This window comes from Alligator sinensis, unplaced genomic scaffold (genome assembly GCF_000455745.1).
Source record: "Alligator sinensis unplaced genomic scaffold, ASM45574v1 scaffold442_1, whole genome shotgun sequence".
NCBI classification, from domain to species: Eukaryota; Metazoa; Chordata; order Crocodylia; family Alligatoridae; genus Alligator; species Alligator sinensis.
Genome location: NW_005841829.1, coordinates 8200446 through 8220013, shown reverse-complemented (window position 1 = coordinate 8220013; position 19568 = coordinate 8200446). Strand labels below are relative to the sequence as shown.

Sequence of the window (19568 nt, the reverse complement as noted above, 5' to 3'; positions counted from 1 at the left end):
TGGCAAAACATCCCCTGACTACAAGGGAGACAGGAGTGGCTTCTTGCTCCCCAGTATCTAGAAGAGAGCCTTGTGGCTAAAGAACAAGAACTGGCTGTCAGCTGTTTTAGCTTTTGTTTTCTGCCATTTATTTCTTGTATGAGAGAAGGTGAGTCACTTCGCCTCTCTCTGCCTCAGATTCTCCCACTATAAAATGAAACATGACAATTTCTTCTCTCATATGTAGCATTGTGATTATCTCATTGATACTTGTAAAATGCTTTGAGATGCTTGGACAGAAGACAACAAAGAAGTGCAAAGTATTAAAATTGTTATTTTTCCAGTCTAGAGAAATGAAAAGGGTGCTAAGATTGATGAGTTCCTTCTTTCTAATTCTACCACTAGCTTTCTGGGCCATCTTGGGCAAATGCAAAGGAAAAAAAGCACGTGTGCATCTAAAATGCAACTTGTAATTTACCAAAATCCATCTAACCTCTTAAAAGGCCATAGGAACCTGAGTATGGGGTAGTAAAATTCCATAGACACTCAGAGTTCAGCTGCTGCATATGTCCAGAAATGCTACATATTACCTGGATCCAGGTACCAGGATCCAGGACTTTCTTCTTCCCAGGGGATACAAGTAGGATACAGAATTGTAATCCCTTTTATTTACTCTCTGTTGTGAATGTTTTATTTTTCACTTGAACAGAAGGTGTGGAGGTGCCTCTAACCTAGCCTACAGTTTGAAGTAAGAGATGTGAATTGAACCCCCCTCAGGCTGGCATAAAACCTAGAGGCCCCTGTACATGTTATATTTATTTCCACAAATAAAAAGAGTGCTACATGTGCACCCAATTTAAGGCACCATAAAATGGGGAATGAGCCATAAAAATGTTCTTATGCTTCACCTATATGGCACCTTAAATTTAACATATGGCCAGTGGCCAATGAATCAGTTGATTTTTGTCCCCAACAGAGGTGGGTTGGGGGAAGACAACAGGCTTCCCTCATCTGGGACTTTAAACACTCCCCTGAGCAGCCCTGGTTGGGCTGCCCAGCACAGGGAAGCAAAGGCTCATGGTGGGGAGAAGTCTTTGGCTTTAAACTCCACACAGAGCAGTACTACCCAGGCACAGGGAAGAAAAGTTTTCTCTGCACCAGGCTGCCCAGCCAGAGCTGCTCAGTATATGCCTTAAAATCCTGGTGGGGGGGGCCTCTGCTCCCCTGTACCAGGACTTTCAACCCTGTGCCAGGCAACTCTGACTGGGCTAGGCTGCCCAGCACAAGGAAACAGAGGCACCCAGTGTGGAGGTTGGGGGAAGTGTGGTACCCAGTGTTGGGGTTTGGCTTACCCTATCTGTGGGGCTTTAAACTCCACACAGACCAACACTCGCTAGGCAGCCCACCAGAAGAACCATCTATCTTCTAGATAGGACTTTAAACTAAGATTGCTGGGGAAACATGGACTGGATCATACCCATACCCTACAGACAGATCTGTAGATGGGGTCACTAGGAGAGCCACTCTTCTAGGAACTGAGGGAACAGTTCTCCTTCAGTGTGACAGGAAATCTAGGGTCTCATCTGGAGGACTCAGGTGCCTGTACACTGATGACTCTGAAACTCATGCTAAGCTTGGGCCTACTCACAAAAGTTAAAATGCAGAATAATAATGCTAACTGCATATTGCAAGAGGATGCGAGTTCATGGCTAGGCCATGTAAGAAGGAATAATGAAGTATCTCTTCCAGCTTATTTTGCTATATTCAAAATAATTTCAAGCAGACTCCTACGTGTCTGGTATGTAACCATATGAAACGTCTATCCTTGATTAATTAGTATGGTAAATATTTATTTTGCGACTAATTCGTGTTTATGTGCAGGAAGAGACATTCTCAATATGTAATAGATGTCTCCTCCTGATTTAGAATGTTTTTTCTAGCTGTTAATGAGTTTTTTGATATGTTTTAAACTGGATAACCTATTGTTACCGAAGTAGGTAACTCATTCAAATTAAAAATTTCTGATAACCAGTAACGAGCACGTTTTTCCTGACAATTACTGCTTGGGATTCTTTCTTGATTTACACAACTAAAAGAATGCTTTGAAGATGCTAAACAAAGGGTATAAAAAAAGACAGTAAAACAGCAAACAGCGCACGCACTTCTAGAGTGAGAAATCTCTCTGACACCAGTTGCTGATGTGCCCAACTTACTCGAGAAGTTGAAGAGAAACAGACTGCTTCTTCGTCGCCTGTTTGGTGAGAAATCATTACCTTATAGCTAATTACTGGACTTAGATTTGGTTTGGGCTCACTTGACTTGATTTTAAATACTTGTAGTAAATAAAGCCATTCTGTCACTCATCGAACAAGGTGTCAAGGACCAAGCAGGGAAGAAAGGTGAAGGTGTAGCTCTCTATGTAAGAGATCTTTGGATCTTTGGATCTTCCTTGGAGGCCGACATCAGCTCCAAAGAAGAATGGCTTGAAACCCTCTGGGTCAAACTATGGGGGGGAGAGGGCATGGAGAGAGAGACCTAGCTGTAGGTGTATACAGGAAACCCTTGCTATTCACGGGTTCGGCATTTGCAGTTTCAAATATTGGCAGTGCGCCAAATATTCCCCATGCACAGAGAATATTCACCTTGTTACAGCTTGAATGCCGAACCCGCATCTTAAATACACTTACAGAAAACCCTTGGGAGAGCTGTGCTTGCTGCCGCTGGGCTCCCACCATCGCCGCTGCGCTCTCACTGTAAACAGTGCAGCCATGACCTCCCCCCCCCCGCCAGGGGCACATGCTGTTCATGAACACAGATGGGTGTTCATGAACGCAGTGCCATATTCACAGGTTTTGCCATTTGCTGGGATATCCAGAAAATATCCCCCGTGAATGGTGAGGGTCTCCTGTACTACAGACCACCAAACCAGGAGGAGGAGCTCAATCTCAAGTTCTCTCGAAAACTGACACAGGCTGCGCATGCACGGGACATGGTCGTCAGGGGCGACTTCTATTATCCAGACATCTTTAGGAGGAACACTCTGACCAAGTCTGACCAGTCACGATGCTTCCTGGCCTATACCGAAGAGCTTTTCCTGACTCAAGAGGTGCACAGGCCAACCAGAGGTAACGCTCCCTTGGTCTTGCCCAAAGAAGATGATCTTCTGACCAACTTGAACATAGAGGGTAACCTGGGTGACAGTGACCATGAAACCATCACATTCACTGTCAATCACAAGGCAGGCAAATTAGACAGGGTTGAAGTTTTGGACTTCAAAAATGTCAATTTCAACAAGCTCAGGACAACAGTAAGGGAAGTGCTGTGGGACCAGGGACCAAAGGTAAAAGGAGTGCATGAAGAGTGGTCAGTTCTTAAGGACACAATTCTTGAAGCACAAAATAAGTCCATTCCCATATGAAGGAAAGGTAGCAGAAGGGCTGGGAAGCTCTCCCGGCTAAATAGGGAAATCATGGCCCTCTTGAAAAAGAAGAAAAAGGCTTACAAACAGTGGAAGCTTGGGATAGTCCTATACAACAGTGGTTCACACATGTTGGAAGCAGATTAGGAAGGCTAAGGCGGCAGCAGAAGTTAAATTAGCAACTGAAATCAAGGACAATAAGAATTCCTTCTTTAAGTACGTAGGGAACAGGAGGAAAACAAATGGGAGTGTGGGGCCATTGCTCAACAGCTCAGGACAGCTGGTTACAGACCCTCAAGAGAAAACTGAACTCCTAAATGACTACTTTCATTTGGTGTTTCACCAGACCAAGAGGAAAATTATGCTAGATGGGGTGCAGAGTGAGTACAGTGGGAATGGCCACCTTCCTATTACTGACATCAAACTGGTGCGCGATCATTTTAAAAAATTAGACATCTATAAGTCAGCTGGACCAGATGAACTTCTTCTGAGAGTGCTGAAGGAGCTGGCCGAAGTAACTGAGGAACCCCTAGTAAAACTCTTCCAAAACTCATGGCAGTCCAGGGAGGTCCCTGAGGACTGGAAGAGAGCCAATTTGTGCCCATCTTTAAGAAGGGGAGGAGAGAAGACCCAGACAACTATAGGCCAAGTAACCTAACTTCTATCCCAGGCATAGGATAATCCTGGAAAAATTTCATTAAGGAGTCCATGTGCAATAGGCTTGCAGAAGGTAAGATCCTGAACAACAGTCAGCATGGCTTCGATGTGGGCAGGTCTCATTTTACCAATCTCATCTCCTTCTTCAACCAGGTGACTCACCACCTGGATAAGAGAGAAGAGGTCAACATTGTGTACCTTGACTTCTAAAAGGTCTTTGAACTGGTATCCCATGATGTTCTCAAGGGAAAATTGGAGGATTGTGGGCTTAACTACTCAACAGTTAGGTGGGTAGGAAGCTGGCTATGGTGTAGGAACCAGAGAGTTCTAATGAACGGATTTGTGTCGTCCTGGTGAGAAGTGGCCAGTGGTGTCCCTCAGGGGTCTTGGCCAAAGGGGTCGGTGCTTGGTCCAGTGCTTTTCAACATCTTTATCAATGATTTGGATGTGGGGGTAAAAAGCTAGCCAAGATCGCAGATAACACCAGGTTATGGGTGAGCGTGGTCACGCTTGAAGATGGGCTGCAGATACAGCCAGGCCTCGACAGGCTGGCAAGTTGGACGGATCAGAACCAAATGAAGTTCAACATCAAGAAATGTAAGGTGCTCCATCTGGGGATGAACAATCCCCAACATACTTACAGTCTTGGTGATACCAAACTGATTAGCACCATGACTGAAAGGGACCTAGGGGTAATAATAGACCATAGTATGAATATGAGCCATCAGCGAGATGCTGTAGCCAGCAGGGCAAATAATACTCTGGCATGCATCAATCGATGCACCTCAAGCAAAACCAAGGAAGTGAATCTTCCACTTTACTCAGTACTGGTGAGACTGCAGCTAGAGTACTGCATGCAGTTCTGGTCACGGCACTTCAACAAAGATGTGGAGACCAGAGAAGTGCTACCCATATGATCAGAAACTTGAAAGGCAAGCTATACGAGGAAAAGCTGAGGGACCTGGGACTCTTCAGCCTAAAAAAAGAGAAGGCTAAGAGGGGACTTGGTAGCAGCTTATCCCTACATCAGAGGAATACATCAAGGGCACCCTTGGGGAAAACTAGAAGTAAGGGCCACAAACTCCGGGAAGACTGTTTCAGCCTTAAGACTAGGAAAAACTACTTCACAGTTAGTGTGTCCAGACTGAGGATTAAGCTCCCTCCAGTGGTGGTACAATCACCTACCCTAGAAATCTTCAAGAGAAGACTGGACAGTCATCTTGCTGGGGTCATATGACCCCAGTTGTCTTTCCTGCCTAGTGCATGGGGGCTGGACCTGATGATATTGCAAGGTCCCTTCCAGCCCTTAGAATGTAGGAATCTATAGAATCTTGAAGGGGGTGGGGTGAAGCGGAGGGGGGAAGGAAAAGCCCCCCCCGCAGACTTTAAGCTCCATATTGAGCAGCTCTGGCTGGGTAGCCCGGAATGGGGAGCAGAGCCTCCTGATGGAGGAGACAGACTCTCCCAGTACTATACTGCCCAGCCAGTACTGTTCAGCTTGGGGATTAAAGTCCCCAGTGAGGGAAAGCCTCTACTCCCCCCAGCCAGAACTTTAAACCATGTGCTGGGCAGCTCTGGCTGAGCTGACAGCACAGGGAAACAGAGTGGATGGAGCCTTCAGCTTCCTCCACAGGGGACTTTAAACCCCATGCTCAGCAGGTCTGGCCAGCTAGGCACCAGACTGCAACAGGGCTGGTTCCAGACTCCTATGTGGTCCCCAAACCGAACTGTCAACCAGCCAATCATGATCCCGAGTTCCCCCTGCACTGGCAAGCATGGCATGATTGGGATCTGATTCCTGATCTCAAAATGCACGTGCAGCATGATAAAAGGGATTATTGGAATCATGTATCAAATCCAATTATTAGACAGGTTACAGAGGTGGGCAGATGAGAACAGGATGGGTTTCTACACTGACAAGTGCAAGGTGCTGCACCTGGGGAGGAAGAACCAGCAGCATACCTACACGCTGGGGAATTCCCTTCTTGTCAGTGCAGAGGCAGAAAAGGATCATGGAATCATTATTGATGCCAAAATGAACATACACCAACAGTGTGGGGATGCGGTCAGGAAGGCCAACCACACCTTGTCATGCATCCACAGATGCATCTCGAGCAGGTCCAAGGAGGTGATCCTCTCCCTCTATGCAGCACTGGTCAGGCCACAGTTGGAGTACTGCATCCAGTTCTGGGTGCCGCACTTCAGGAGGGATGTGGACAGTATGGAGAGGGTCCAGAGGAGGGCCACCCGCATGATCAGGGGGCAACAGGACAGGCCCAATGAGGAGAGGCTAAGGGACCTGAACCTGTTCAGCCTCCACAAGAGAAGGCTGAGGGAGGAGCTAGCAGCCGTTTACAAACTAGTCAGGGGGGACCAACAGGCATTGGGGGAATCCCTGTTCCCCCGAGCACTACTAGGAGTGACTAGAAATAACAGTCACAAGCTGGTGGAGGGTAGATTCAGACTAGACATCAGAAGGTGCTACTTCACAGTCAGGGCGGCTAGGATCTGGAAACAACTTTCAAGCGAAGTGTTGCTGGCTCCTACCCTGGGGGTCTTTAAGAGGAGGTTAGACAAACACCTTGCTGGGGTCGTTTGACCCCAGTACTTTTTCCTGCCATGGCAGGGGGTCAGACTTGATGATCTGCTCAGGTCCCTTCCAACCCTACCAACTATGAAACAATCATGCCTTTAAATAAATGTCCACTAAGTCTCCTATTTCCCGAGCAAGTACTTTAACAAGTAAGATATACAAAACCACCTTCTTGTCACTACCACCACCTTCTGGACTTAGGCATCTCTTAAAAAAATTAAAGGTTACAACATTTGCCCATAAAGAAAGGAATGATTTAGGTGCCTAAGTCCAGGTCACAGTTTTGAGCTATGAAACAGTCTCAAATAGACACCTAACTCAGGTGCAGGTGCACGGAGGCAACTAAATCTGGAGAAGAGGTGGGATCTCTCACTCTTCTTCAGTGTTTTCCATGGCCTCACTGCTGCCCCATTGCTCAGCCCCTAGATGTTGTCAATCCCATCCCTCACTCTGCTCATTTATTGTACAAGGAAATTAAACTCCCAAGTTTGTGAACTCTACTCTGGGAATCAGGTACCTAAAAGTCAGGCATGGCAACAACTCAGTCCCTTTGGCTATGAAAAGACAGTCAGAAAGCCTGAGGCTGAATCAATTCAATCTTTGCAGGTTAGTCTAAGCTGCACAGATTGAACTGATAAGCAAATGAACAGATATTCACATTTGATTCCAGAAATGCAGCCACATGCATGCAGTGGCCAAGGCTAGAAGCTGGGGGGTATTAGAGCACACTTCACTGCTGGGAAGGAGCAGACAGTTTGGGTCAAGACTACCCCCACACCCTATGAATAGGGGTGTGGAGAGGAGGTGTAAAGCATCCTGGGATGCTGGGCTACTGAGTTAACTTGAATGTGAAGGGGATCTGGGACAGAAGTTCAATAAACCAATTTAACCTAAATCAGTTGAGTCTGATATTACATCCATCCAGGTTTATCTTAAACCAGTTTCAGCCATTTTGAAAGTGGTTTATGTTCACTGAACTTCTGTTGTGTTACAGATTTGAACCAGTTTCCAATCACTTACACTAGTTTATGTGTAATTTCTGTTCCTAGCCCTTGTGATCTGGTCCTAAGTATCTGATATCTAGCCTCCATCCTAAAGTTACATGTACTGGTGCTCTATAGCTGCAAACAGACACACATGCATACACAGCTGAATAGTTTCACATCTGCAGATATTAGAATGTCTTGTAGCCACATGCAAGTCTGTCAACATTCTTGTGTACATACAAACTTTCCCACTTGCTCTTGAAAGGTGAAGAGATGTCTGGTTCTACATGAGTCATTAACTTGCTTCAGTAGCTTCATAGATACAAAGTAAAGATGATACTAATTATCACAGGAAAATTTTCACAGAATAAAGATTACACATTTAATACTTCCACTGAACTTTCAAAATAAATACTGTAAATAGCGTAAAGTAGATAAGGGCTAGAGAAGCAACTATTGTTTTTAGGGAGTAAAAGCTTAGAGTTTTTTCAGCTTTAAGAAAATATGAAGGATCGCCAATCACATTCTTTAATCATTCTGGATGTTTTTTAAAACGATTTGAGCTAAAATCACTTTTATATTAATTATATTCATTTTTCCAAATTCATGTTTGAACAGAGATTAAGACCACCGGAGGAGGGAAAAAACAGCTGTTGGCAATGAACAGCAAAATGCTCTTCTGATTTTCTTTCTTCCTTTTTTTTTGATTTGGTGATTTTTTTTAATATGCCTTAGCACCATAGCAAACTTTTCCTGTAACAATGAAAATGTAAAGATATAATGTTAAAAGTAACAAAAAATACATAAGACAACAAAATAAAAATAGACAAGTCAATGCAAGTTTTTCTAGGAGGTGCTACAATATCGAAACAATGCTGAAACAGGTTAGGGGTGACAAGACAATGGGATGAAGAAAGGCAAAATGACATCAATGGAAGTCAGCATACACGACAGTACAATACAGAGAAGGAAAAACAATATCATACATTAAAACATACAAAAAAAATTCAAATGCTCTTGGAGGGTATTTGAAGCCTGAAAGTTAATGATCCACAGTATTCTCAGCTAGGGTACCACTTACTAAATATGTCAGAATATGAGCCATTTTAACTGCATTGTCTCAGAAGAACTTACTGTATATGCCATTTATGTTTCTATGCTTAAGAACAAAAGAATTGAATTCAGAACACTGTCAGAAACTCATACAATAATTTCCTTGCCTCTACAGGTTGTGTCTCATTCTATTAAGACAACTGTCGCATTTAATATGAACCTGATATACTCACATATAAATACAAATCTGCAGGAAATCTGATACTGGGTCCAGATACTAAGCCAAATTCTCCCCTTGGGTGCGCATCTATAGCCACCACTGATTTCAGTGGCATCTGCATATTCACCTGAGAGCAAAATTTAGTCAACTGCCTATGAATTGAGTGTTATTCAATAGATTAGGCAGGAAGATGTGAACAATTAGATAAGATAGAGCCTGATCATACATGAGATGATCAGGCTTTGTGTATGTCTCTTTTATTTCAGGGGGGTGTAGAGGGACTAGGTATTCCTTGTCACCATGCACAAGAGATGTCACTAATGGATTTGACAAGCTATAGATCACTCAGCCACAGTACCTTCTCTTCCCCAGACCATCCCAAATCACAAGCATTTCACAAAGCTAAAAATCAACAGTTCCTTTTGGCACACTTTTGTTCAAACCCCACTTTTTCTCTTCCTGACATCAAGCAACAGAATTATGCTTGATTTCCTCGCTTTGGTTCCACACAGATCCATCCATATAAGACAAAGCTTTGATATGGTCTGCAAAGTCAGCTAAATACTCTTAAACCAGGGATAGTTACTTTGTTCAGAGAGCTTTCCCCCCTCCAGCACTGCTAATCTATAGCCAGAATCTCAAATACTACCATATTTTGAGTCAAGATGTTTAAACTGTTATCATACAGAAAAAAGAACTATACAAGATGCAACAAAAACCACTGAAATCTGATTAAAGGAAGTTTCAGGATGAAAATCTGTTTTGGTTTTATTTAGGATAGCTAGAAGAGAAGAGAGAACCCACAGTGGGTGCTATATTGGAGCTAATAAAGAATCTTTTTAGATATGAACTGATTTGTAAGTAGGTCTTGTAGTATCTATATAGAAGTTTCTTCCACTATCGCTACAATCTCTTAAAATACTGAATCTCTGCCATTACCCTGTGAAGTAAATGTTTGAAATTATTTTGTAGACTCTAAAATCATGTTTTAATTTTATTTTATTTTTTAGAAGAGAAACTGTTTTGCTTCTAAAACATGAACTGACAATTCTGTAAGATTTATCATTTTTGTTTTAATTTAAAGAATGACTTTATCCATCATGTCTAGAGGAGTCCTGGTCATTTATATATGATTTTAAAAATCTTCTCTACATATATTTTCATTTTAATTGCAATGACTGATACCAATGTAAATGTCTCTGTTTCATATTTTTCAGTCTGGTCTCCCATTCCTACCATAACATTCAGCAGTTTGTCAAAAATGTCATATCTTTTCCATCACCAGCACTGACAAAAGAAGAAAACTGGGAAATATTTCTAAAGATAGTATAGAAAAAGATGCAGGAAGGTTAAAATCATAAACAGTACTCCCCCAGCATACAAAGTCTTTATATTAAAAAAATAATACAAAGCTAAAGGAATGCGGCTTATGTCAATTTATCACATTAAAGAATATACAGCAAGTAGTAGCTACTAAATTGCTCCCATCAAAAATATAAGAGCAGGCTGTAGGAAATAGAGCTCCACCAAAGAGAAAAGAACGCGAGTAATGCCATGCTGCATTCTTTCCTGAGGTGGAATAATACATCATTAGCAACAGAAAGTAGCTCAACAGCATAGAAGAGTGCCTCCTGGGAAACATGTTTATTCTATACAATAGTAAGACCATTTCCAAAAATTATCTTACCCAAAGAAAGTACTGCAGGTTAATGTTTCTAGGTATAACTGTAATATACCAAGTCAGGAAAGGTGTTGTAAATTTCTTTGCTGGTGATGCTTACTAGCATCACTACCACAGTTACTACCTCCATCAGTGGGAAAATGTATCCATCCTCAATACATCCCCTACAGCCAAAAAAGCTGCTATTAAGGAGATCAGAGCTTGGCAGTACAGCTGCCAATGGACAGTCAGGCATCTGAATAGTTCCACTGACTTCCTAACTACTTTGTTTGTAAGCATGTTTGCAAATTTAACACTGAAAGGGACAACTATCATAAAAAAGAATCTAATGATGTAATTCATTTTCAGCCATTTCCTTAACAGTACATTTCTCAGTGGACTGCCAAGAAGATATTCACTGAATATCTTGTTTACCTTCACAATATGCAGAGTCCCCCTGGATAGAGACATAACCACTCTTGCATTCACAAGTAGCTTTTGTGTTCCAGTTTTTGCACTCTGAATTTTCACCACACCTGTGTCCTTCTGCACAAAAGTTATGACCTGAAATACAAAGTGGACACAATTTTGTATTATAGCACATTGAATTCAAATAACCAGATTTCATATTTATATCTCACTATGCCACAAAAATGTGTGATGGTATGTTTTGTGATGGTATGTTTCGGACTTTTGTTATGGTATGTCCCAAACATTTTAGTATGGAGGCACAATGGAGAGAAAATGCATGCTAGAGGTTCAAATGAGCAGGAATGTAGGTTCAAATGAGCTCAAGGAAGTATATGCCACTTCATTTTTAGGTACCGTCAAGTCATCAGGATAACAGAAGATAGTGTTAATTAAACTACAATTTTTTTTAATGTCACATTATAAAAGATAAACTATAATCAACGTTTTACAAGTGGCACAGAGCCTGCACTGCTTCTCTAGTCTGGCCCCAAAGCAGCAGGGCCCACTCCACACCACACCTGCAGAGTCAGGCTGGAGCTATGCTCCATGCTCTGAGTTGCAGCAGGGATGCAGTCTGCTGGCATGGAGCAAAAGTAGGGAAGGAAGCAGGCAAAAGTAGGGAAGGAAGCAGGAAGGGGGAGAGACTTCAGTGGGGGAGATGGGAGGAAGGGGGAGCTGGGACCTGAGGCTGTCAGCAGCAGAAGTGATGTGGAAAGGGGAGGAGGGGGGAATCAAGACAGCCTGAGACTGGGGACAGGCAGCAGGCACAACTTGCGGAAAGTGGAGGGGGGAAGGACAGGCAGCAGGGGTCAAGCTGCCCATCCTCCCACTGCCTGCCCTACCACCTCCACACTCCCTGCCCCCTACCGCGTTCCCCACCACCCCTCACTGCCTGCCCCATTACTGCCCCCCACTGTCCCCACACTGTCTACCATTTCCTGCCCCATTACTGCCCCGTCCTCATCTCTCCCCCGCAACTGCAGTAGTGTTTGCGTGGGGGAGTGGGGGCGAATTTAAGAAGATCCTCCAATAATTAGATTCCATACATTGAAAATTATAATAAACTTATAAATTTCCATGTGTAGAATCTAACTGGGGTCATCTTACATTTAGGGTCATCTCGTATTTAGGTAAATACAGTGAAGAAAATGTCAGAATATCTTGTTTTGCTTCCTCTGTTGAGACAGGAGATAGAAATCATTTCCTCACTTATAAAATTGGCTCTGAAGTCACTCTACTAGTGTTCTACACATTTAATTACTGGGAAAACTTGGAAATTATATCATACATAGAAATTCAGGGCTGGAAGGGACCTTGAAAGATCATCGAGTCCAACCTCCCTGCTCTGGACACGAATACTGTTGAGATCAAATGATCTCAGCAAGGTGTCTGTCCAGTCTCCTCTTAAAGACTTCCAAGGTTGGGGACTACACCACCAAGGTTGGTGGCAGTAGTTAACTTTCTTTTGATAGTGGTAGTTAATTTTCTTACTGATTTCCATTTGCCCTGGTCATATGAAACGGGATTTTGGCTGCTTCTTTTTTTTGGAAAATATATTTGTTATATCTCTTATATACTCTAACAGAGTCTAATAAAATGGAATTATAATTAACATATACCCATAAATTCTGAATTCTACATCTCAGTCTCAAGTGTCTATTCTGAATTCTGATGCTAAGTATACCTTTGAGGATTTTCTATAAAAATCCCAACTGTATTTATCATAATTACAAATCATTCTAGAAATTATCGTGATATTAAATTTAAATAACTTATTTTGCAAGCATAGTCTCATTCTTTATTCTTCAGAAATACATCATCACACTTTGGGTTTGTCTGAACTCTAGTTCTGCTATTTTTTATTACAGAAGGTATAGAGCAAAGTTTCCTTCCTGTAAAAGTTCTAGTTCATTGATTTGAAAGTTTTCTAAATTCCCAGAAGAATGTCTATGAAACAGAAGACCTAAAGTTCTAAGATTTAAATGGCAATCTAAGACCTAAGGTGTTTTTTTTCCACACCCTTTGCTCTGACGCTGCTTAACTATACTTTGGGGAACTTTTGAAATCCTTGGTAAATCAAGTTTTTACCTGGTGTAAGCAGGTTTTTTGGTGTTATCCTGAGGGTAACAATGTTCACTGTTACAAAAAAATATCAGCTTCATTAATAATCAAGTAATAATCTAAAGCATTGCACGGGAGGGATTTTGTGCAGTAAAAGGCTAAAAGGTACCAGTCTACACCTGGAATATCAAGTTATTTGGCAAAAGAAACACTTGTGTTAGTGGAGGGTACAATCACTCAATGTCAATGTCCAACTCATTTCTTGAAGTTTAGATTAATCTTATTAATAGCTGTTAGACAGGTATACATTACTTGTGCTCTGTTCACTTCCTCCTTCAATAATATCCTGCTTTCAATAAAATATATCTTTCTTTCTTTCTGTTTTAAACTCTCTTAATAAAATTTCAAATACCTTTCAATTCTATAGTAATTTCACAGTCCAGTAAAAAATACTCAAGTACTGCAAGTAAAGCCTTCGGAACCCTGGCTAAACTCTCTACCAGTATAAAAGGACACAGTTCCATTGACGGCACTCATAAATGTATGCCATCAGAGAATTTAAATCCTTACTTCTGCCCTGAAACATGTGCCTAACTTTAATCAATGCTGAATAGAGGAACCCATCCTTGAAAACTGACCCACTTAACACCAAATTTCTACCCTAATTTCTAATCCGTTGTCAGCCATTTGGTCAACATACCAAGACTAAGAATACTGTAACATTTACTTTATCACATACAATCCTTAAGGACACTACAGCTCAATCTTTTTGCTGCTCCTCTAGAACTCAACCACCCTTTTGTATTCATATATAGTATTATCATTACTTTGATATGAGTTGATACAATTATGTTAGGATTTGTCATTATACATAATACTTTTCTCATCTAAAACATGCATACATGAAGCATCCTATTTTTCTCAGCATGTTATTTTAGTTAGAGCATTCCTACTGTTATCTAGTTTTCTGCCCTGGAACACAAAAATTCCATCTGCTCTTCATCCTTACTTTTCATTATTAGAGTAACGCTCACAAAAGAGATATTTCTCCTTTCTAGTCAGTCAGGGGTTAGCAAATGCAGGTTGATTTGTTTATCCTCACTTCACCTGTCCATATCTAACTCAAACTTCTCTCCAAAGTGTGGAGTCCTTCGTTAGTTCTCAATGCCACAGGATATTACTAAGGACTTTGTCTTGCTTATTTGTCACCACTGAAACTCAGCATCATTTATGATAATTATTCTTGTTATCCATCTTGTGCCATTACAATTGCTGCCTTTTTAAAAGTCCTCCAGGCAAATCCTTGATTCTTTTGTTCCCCTGCTGGAAATCAACACTATCTGAATGCAATTCTTCTCAAAATCAGTTTCTTTCTTATATTAAGTTTTTCAAGGTTGTAGGCTGTGACAAGATGGCAGAACAAAAAATGTTCCAGCTCTCTAACTTAACTATATTTAATTAGAGACTGTAGAGAATTCTTTATTGTTCTCCTATAATTAGGGAGTTACATTGATAGAATGCCCTGCTCCATACATGGACTGGCTTGGTGTTTATTATTTCAAGACACTTATGAAGCACTGTTATCAGCCCTGGATTTTAAAGTATATTGCCTGCTGCTAAATTCAACCTCTTTGTTTCCCATAGCACTTCAGAAAACATGTTAATACCACCAGAAATGGAAAGTGGAAAAACATCTCTGTAGAAGCGTATATGTTATTTCCATACCATACATCACTGAACTTTTACAGAGCAAATTAAATTTACTAATAGCTATTCAAGTAATGTACGCTATGGTACAAAATATTACAGGCTGCAGCACTTCCTTTAAAGGCATTATTCCTGAGAGGTAAAAAAGCAGGTATAATGTTTCAGGAAAGCTATGGAGAACACAGCTTGGAAAGACAGTTGTTACCTCTCTTCTAGATCTACAGCTCTGTAAGTGTAGGTTTTTACGGGGGAATCAAACCATATATATTTCCTGATCCACTCTCTGGATCTAGAATACCGTAGGCGGTATTTGCCTGATTACTTCCCAGGGCCTCCTGAACTGTCAGCAAAAAATTATGGCTATCTACTGAGGGGATAAAAGAATACAATTCCTGTTCTACTCTTACGCAAGGAGCCTATATTCGGCCCATTAAGCGTGAGCTAAGGCCATCCCTATTCAGCACAGTACTTAGGCATGTGCCCAACTTTAAATATATACTCAAGACCCATTGATTAATTGGTATATGCACAAGCTCAGATGCTTTACTAAATAGAAATGGACTTAAACCCAAGTGAAAATGCTTAGATGAATTGGGCCAGCTGAAAATTTATTCATGACAGCAAGTATTAAGCCATTAGAAAATAAATAATTAGTAGAAGAGTAACAGAAGATTTTTATTAGGGTCTTGCATGATGACAGAACCTTTAAAATAACTTAAACGAAACCACAAACTGAAGCCATATTGTGGTCTTGAAATTCCCAGTTAGTAACAGAGGATACAAAGTAGCAGAGTTCACACACCCATATTGGCCAAGCAAAAATAAATGAACTGTCAAGGTTTCATTAACATGCTGTAATGTCTGATCAGAGACTTTCAGACCCGCACTAGATATAGGAAAAGGCTTTAAAAAATAACCATATCCCAGCAAAAAGGCAGTTGGAAAGAACTTAATAGAAGCACATAAAATCTTAAATAGTACTGATAATCTCAACTAATTTCAGGCCAACACAGATGACAAGGCAAGTGAGCATGAATTAAAATTACAGATAAACACAATCAGAACAGATGTCGGGAACCAATTTTTCCCCCACACATGAAAAGATAAATGTGCAGAACAGCCCTCCAAAGTCATTCAAGACATTCAAGATACAATTAGGTACTACCATAAGGGAATTAACTACTGAAGAGTGTCTAGATTTTTGATGGGCTAGATAACCTCTGTTCTGTCTCCAAATATTTCTGATCATGTTACTGCCTATTTTGCCAAGGTTGTTAGATTGTTTGCTTTAATTATTTCCTACTGAGATCATAATCGCATCTATTCCTACTATCTATAATAAATAGGGGTAACTTCCTAATGTTCCTAATGTTGTGTTAATGCACAATACATGTTAATAATTTATGCTAAGATAATTATACAAGTAACCAAATTCCATGCTTCAGAACATGAACTGATCACCTGCATGGCCTCAGGAAAAAGTATACAACTGATGAGGCCTACAACTTTCAAAGTAGATTACCTAAAATTAGACACTACAAATCTTACCAGCTTTCCTTTCTAAGCCTCTGGGTACACATAGCTCCCAGTGACCAGGCACTTGTAAAGTAAATTTGGGTGCCTAATGAACCTGATAAAAAAACATGTTACTGTTCACTAGCAAACCACAGTCTCTCATCATATGAACAAGTTTTACTAAGATATGAGCACTGATACTCTTCTGATTTCCTTCATGTCTTTGGAGATTGTGCACCCAGAGATTTGACCTCAAACAATGTGTTTCATAATTCTTTTCTACTCTCATATGCATTGAGACACCATTTCAATAAATGTGCGCTGTGCAATAGCTCTACAGTAACACAAGGGCATCACAAGGTTTAATTAGATAATCTATAAAGCATACTTTGAGGATATACAGTTTTTTTTCTAAATCCTAAGCATTATTATGAATATGTGTAGAAAGTAACTAATTCATACTTTTCAACCACCACCAGAGCCTTAATAAAATTAAAACCTTGAAATAGCTCAAATTCCCACTGCAATGCATGAGAAACATTTGATTTCTGCTTCTGATAAAGCAAAATTCACTCCATTTTTCTTTTAGTCAGAAAAATCTTGAGTCTCACAGCTAGACAGAGAGATGAGAAATATGCTAATTGAAGTGCCTTCCCAAGCTGCAGTTGAAAGACTCAGAAACCCTTTTTTTTGTAACCGATAATGTAAGAATGACAGAAGCCATATTTTTATATTATGCCACTGTTTACTGCAATAAAATGCACACTGGATCTCATCAGGAAGATTCTACACTTGCTGCTAACCACCATCAGAACCAGTCTACCAGCCAAACCATCTTACTAGATATCAAATAAAAATTACTTTCCATAGAAACTAAGCATTTCTCACTACCTCATTATTTTCTCTCTTTTAAGGATGAGAGGAAGATATCATGAATAGCAGCAACCCAAAGTACTCCTTTGAAACTTAATTTGAATCGCTTATTTGAAAGGGAAAGAAGATGGCAACTTCACACCTCAGAATTACTCACTGACTCTTAAAGGAAAGGCAGTTAAAGGAAACAATTTTTTTGCCTATGCTATTGGTACTACTACTGAAAAAAACCCAAATATAATTATTTAAGTTAATTGTCATAAAAATGATAAAGGTTTGCAAAAAATACAATTAAAATTTATTCCCTGCTTCTAAATATATTTTTAGTTAGATTTTTCAACAACATTGTCTGAAGATGTGTTTAAAATATATACTGTAGTATAAGCAGACATTTACATTAATGTTTTCTGTTCTGGTGCACTAAACGGTTAGAAGAGTCCCATTGCCATATTTCTAAGTGATCATTCATGGAAACACCTCTTCCACAAGTTCTGATCAGGTGCACTGCTTATATAGGTAGATCCATTTGTAGGTTAAAGCCCCCATATTTTGTACTAGAGGGTAGGGGTCATTGCACTGCAAAGCTCTCTAGTCATTACATCTGATGGATGTAGTGCTTCTTCTCGACTGCGTTTACACAGATCCTTTCAATAGAACATAGGAATCATGTTCCATCAATGTACTGGATGCCACTGTATTATAAATGAGTGTGGTGAGGCAGAAAAAGCAAGGGTATCATTCACGGTATTTATTCTTCTAACCATTTACAACAATAATAAGAGAGCAGCAAGTATACCAGCTGTGTATATTATAGTATTTGACTGTTATTCTGCTGACTCACAATTTGAAGCACTGTAAACAGTCTTCTTCTTTGATGGAATATCCTATTTTATTCTAAGCTGTTGTGACTAATACAATAGAAAACCCTGAGGTAGAGAGGTAGACTTATGCTACACCTTTCATTGTGCTATCATATTCTTACTTCGATATTCAGTCTCATATTCTTTTCCATGGCCCCATATTTATTCTTACAACTGAGTACATATATTTCCTTGCTGTAGTTCAGCAACCAGAAATTCATTGCAAGGACATACACAATTCTTAAAAAGTTTTGGATGGAGAGAAAATAGTTGAATTTATTAGGCACCTTCAACTTACATGGCATAATACCTAAAAAATAGATACACGATGCCCACCAGATGATTTGAAAAAAGGTTAGCTTCCTAAGTTTCCAGTACAGTCAATGGGGATAAGCAGGCATCTCTGAAGGGCAATTCCATTGACTGGAGTTGACACTGGGGCATAAGGCCCATGGATGAGAGAGTGGCTTGAGCAGACAATCAGGCTTCACACCCAATGATTGGTAACATCTGCAAGGCTTGGGCATGGCTAAAAGGGGAGATGAGGAGGCCACAGCTTCGGTTTTTTCTGAAGGTATAATTATGTCAAGGCATGGCAAGTGAGTGGAAGGGTAAACTGTCCAGCGAAAATAAAGGTGACAAGGGCTGGGGGGGCTCCAGGGGCACCACGGCCACCCCTGAGGCAGGACCTTGTTACAGTATCCATTTGGTAACTAGAAGTATCTTAGCTGTGACAGTGTGATGCTGCATGCACACTGATATGCTCTGCTGTATTCTGTTGCAACTGTACTACTGCTAATGTGGTTAGGGAAGTTGCAGTGTGCCTCAATACTGTATTGCTTTATAGACCTCCCTAACTCTCTTCAGCCTGGAAAACCGCAGGCTCAGGGGGGACCTGGGGGCTGCTTATAAATACATAAGGGGTGTTCACCAGAGCGACCCAAGGGAAGACAAGAACCAACGGTCATAAACTCCTCCAAGACCGTTTTAGGCTGGACATAAGAAAAAATTTCTTTACTGTCCGAGCCCCCAAGGCCTGGAATGGACTCCCTCCAGAAGTGGTGCAGGCACCTACTCTGGACTCGTTCAAGAAATGTTTGGATGCTTATGTTGTTGGGATCCTTTGACCCTGACTGACTTCCTGCCCCAGGGGTAAGGGGTTGGGCTTGATGATCTTTAAGTGTAGCAAAACCCCCAGTTTTTCTTTTTTTAATATCTATCATATATATATAGATATAGATATATATATATCTATATAGATATGCATTCCCTTCCTTTCCCCAATTATTTCTGGCTTTTCTTTCTCTCCCTCTCTGTTCCCTATAGACAAGCATAAGAGAGCTCAGACTTAGGATAAGCGTTAACGTTTTTATTAAGGTAGCAAGTTTTTCATTTTGGAGATCCACTGTTTTATATTGTATTATTATTAGGTTTGTACTGATTCTTACTGTTGTATATTGTATTATTATCATTTTTGTATTGATTTTTATTGTTTCATATGGATATTGTATGGTT

At 40.7% G+C, this 19568-nt stretch overlaps 1 protein-coding gene across 1 annotated transcript in view; it reads right to left on the bottom strand.

Annotated features, from left to right (window-relative positions):
* NELL1 (neural EGFL like 1) overlaps positions 1-19568 on the bottom strand; it is a 537948-nt gene that overhangs the window by 372459 nt on the left and 145921 nt on the right. The window contains exon 12 of the mRNA XM_025199761.1: positions 11002-11130. Within this exon, the coding sequence (XP_025055546.1) occupies positions 11002-11130 (129 nt within the window). The remainder of the gene's footprint in view (positions 1-11001; positions 11131-19568) is intronic.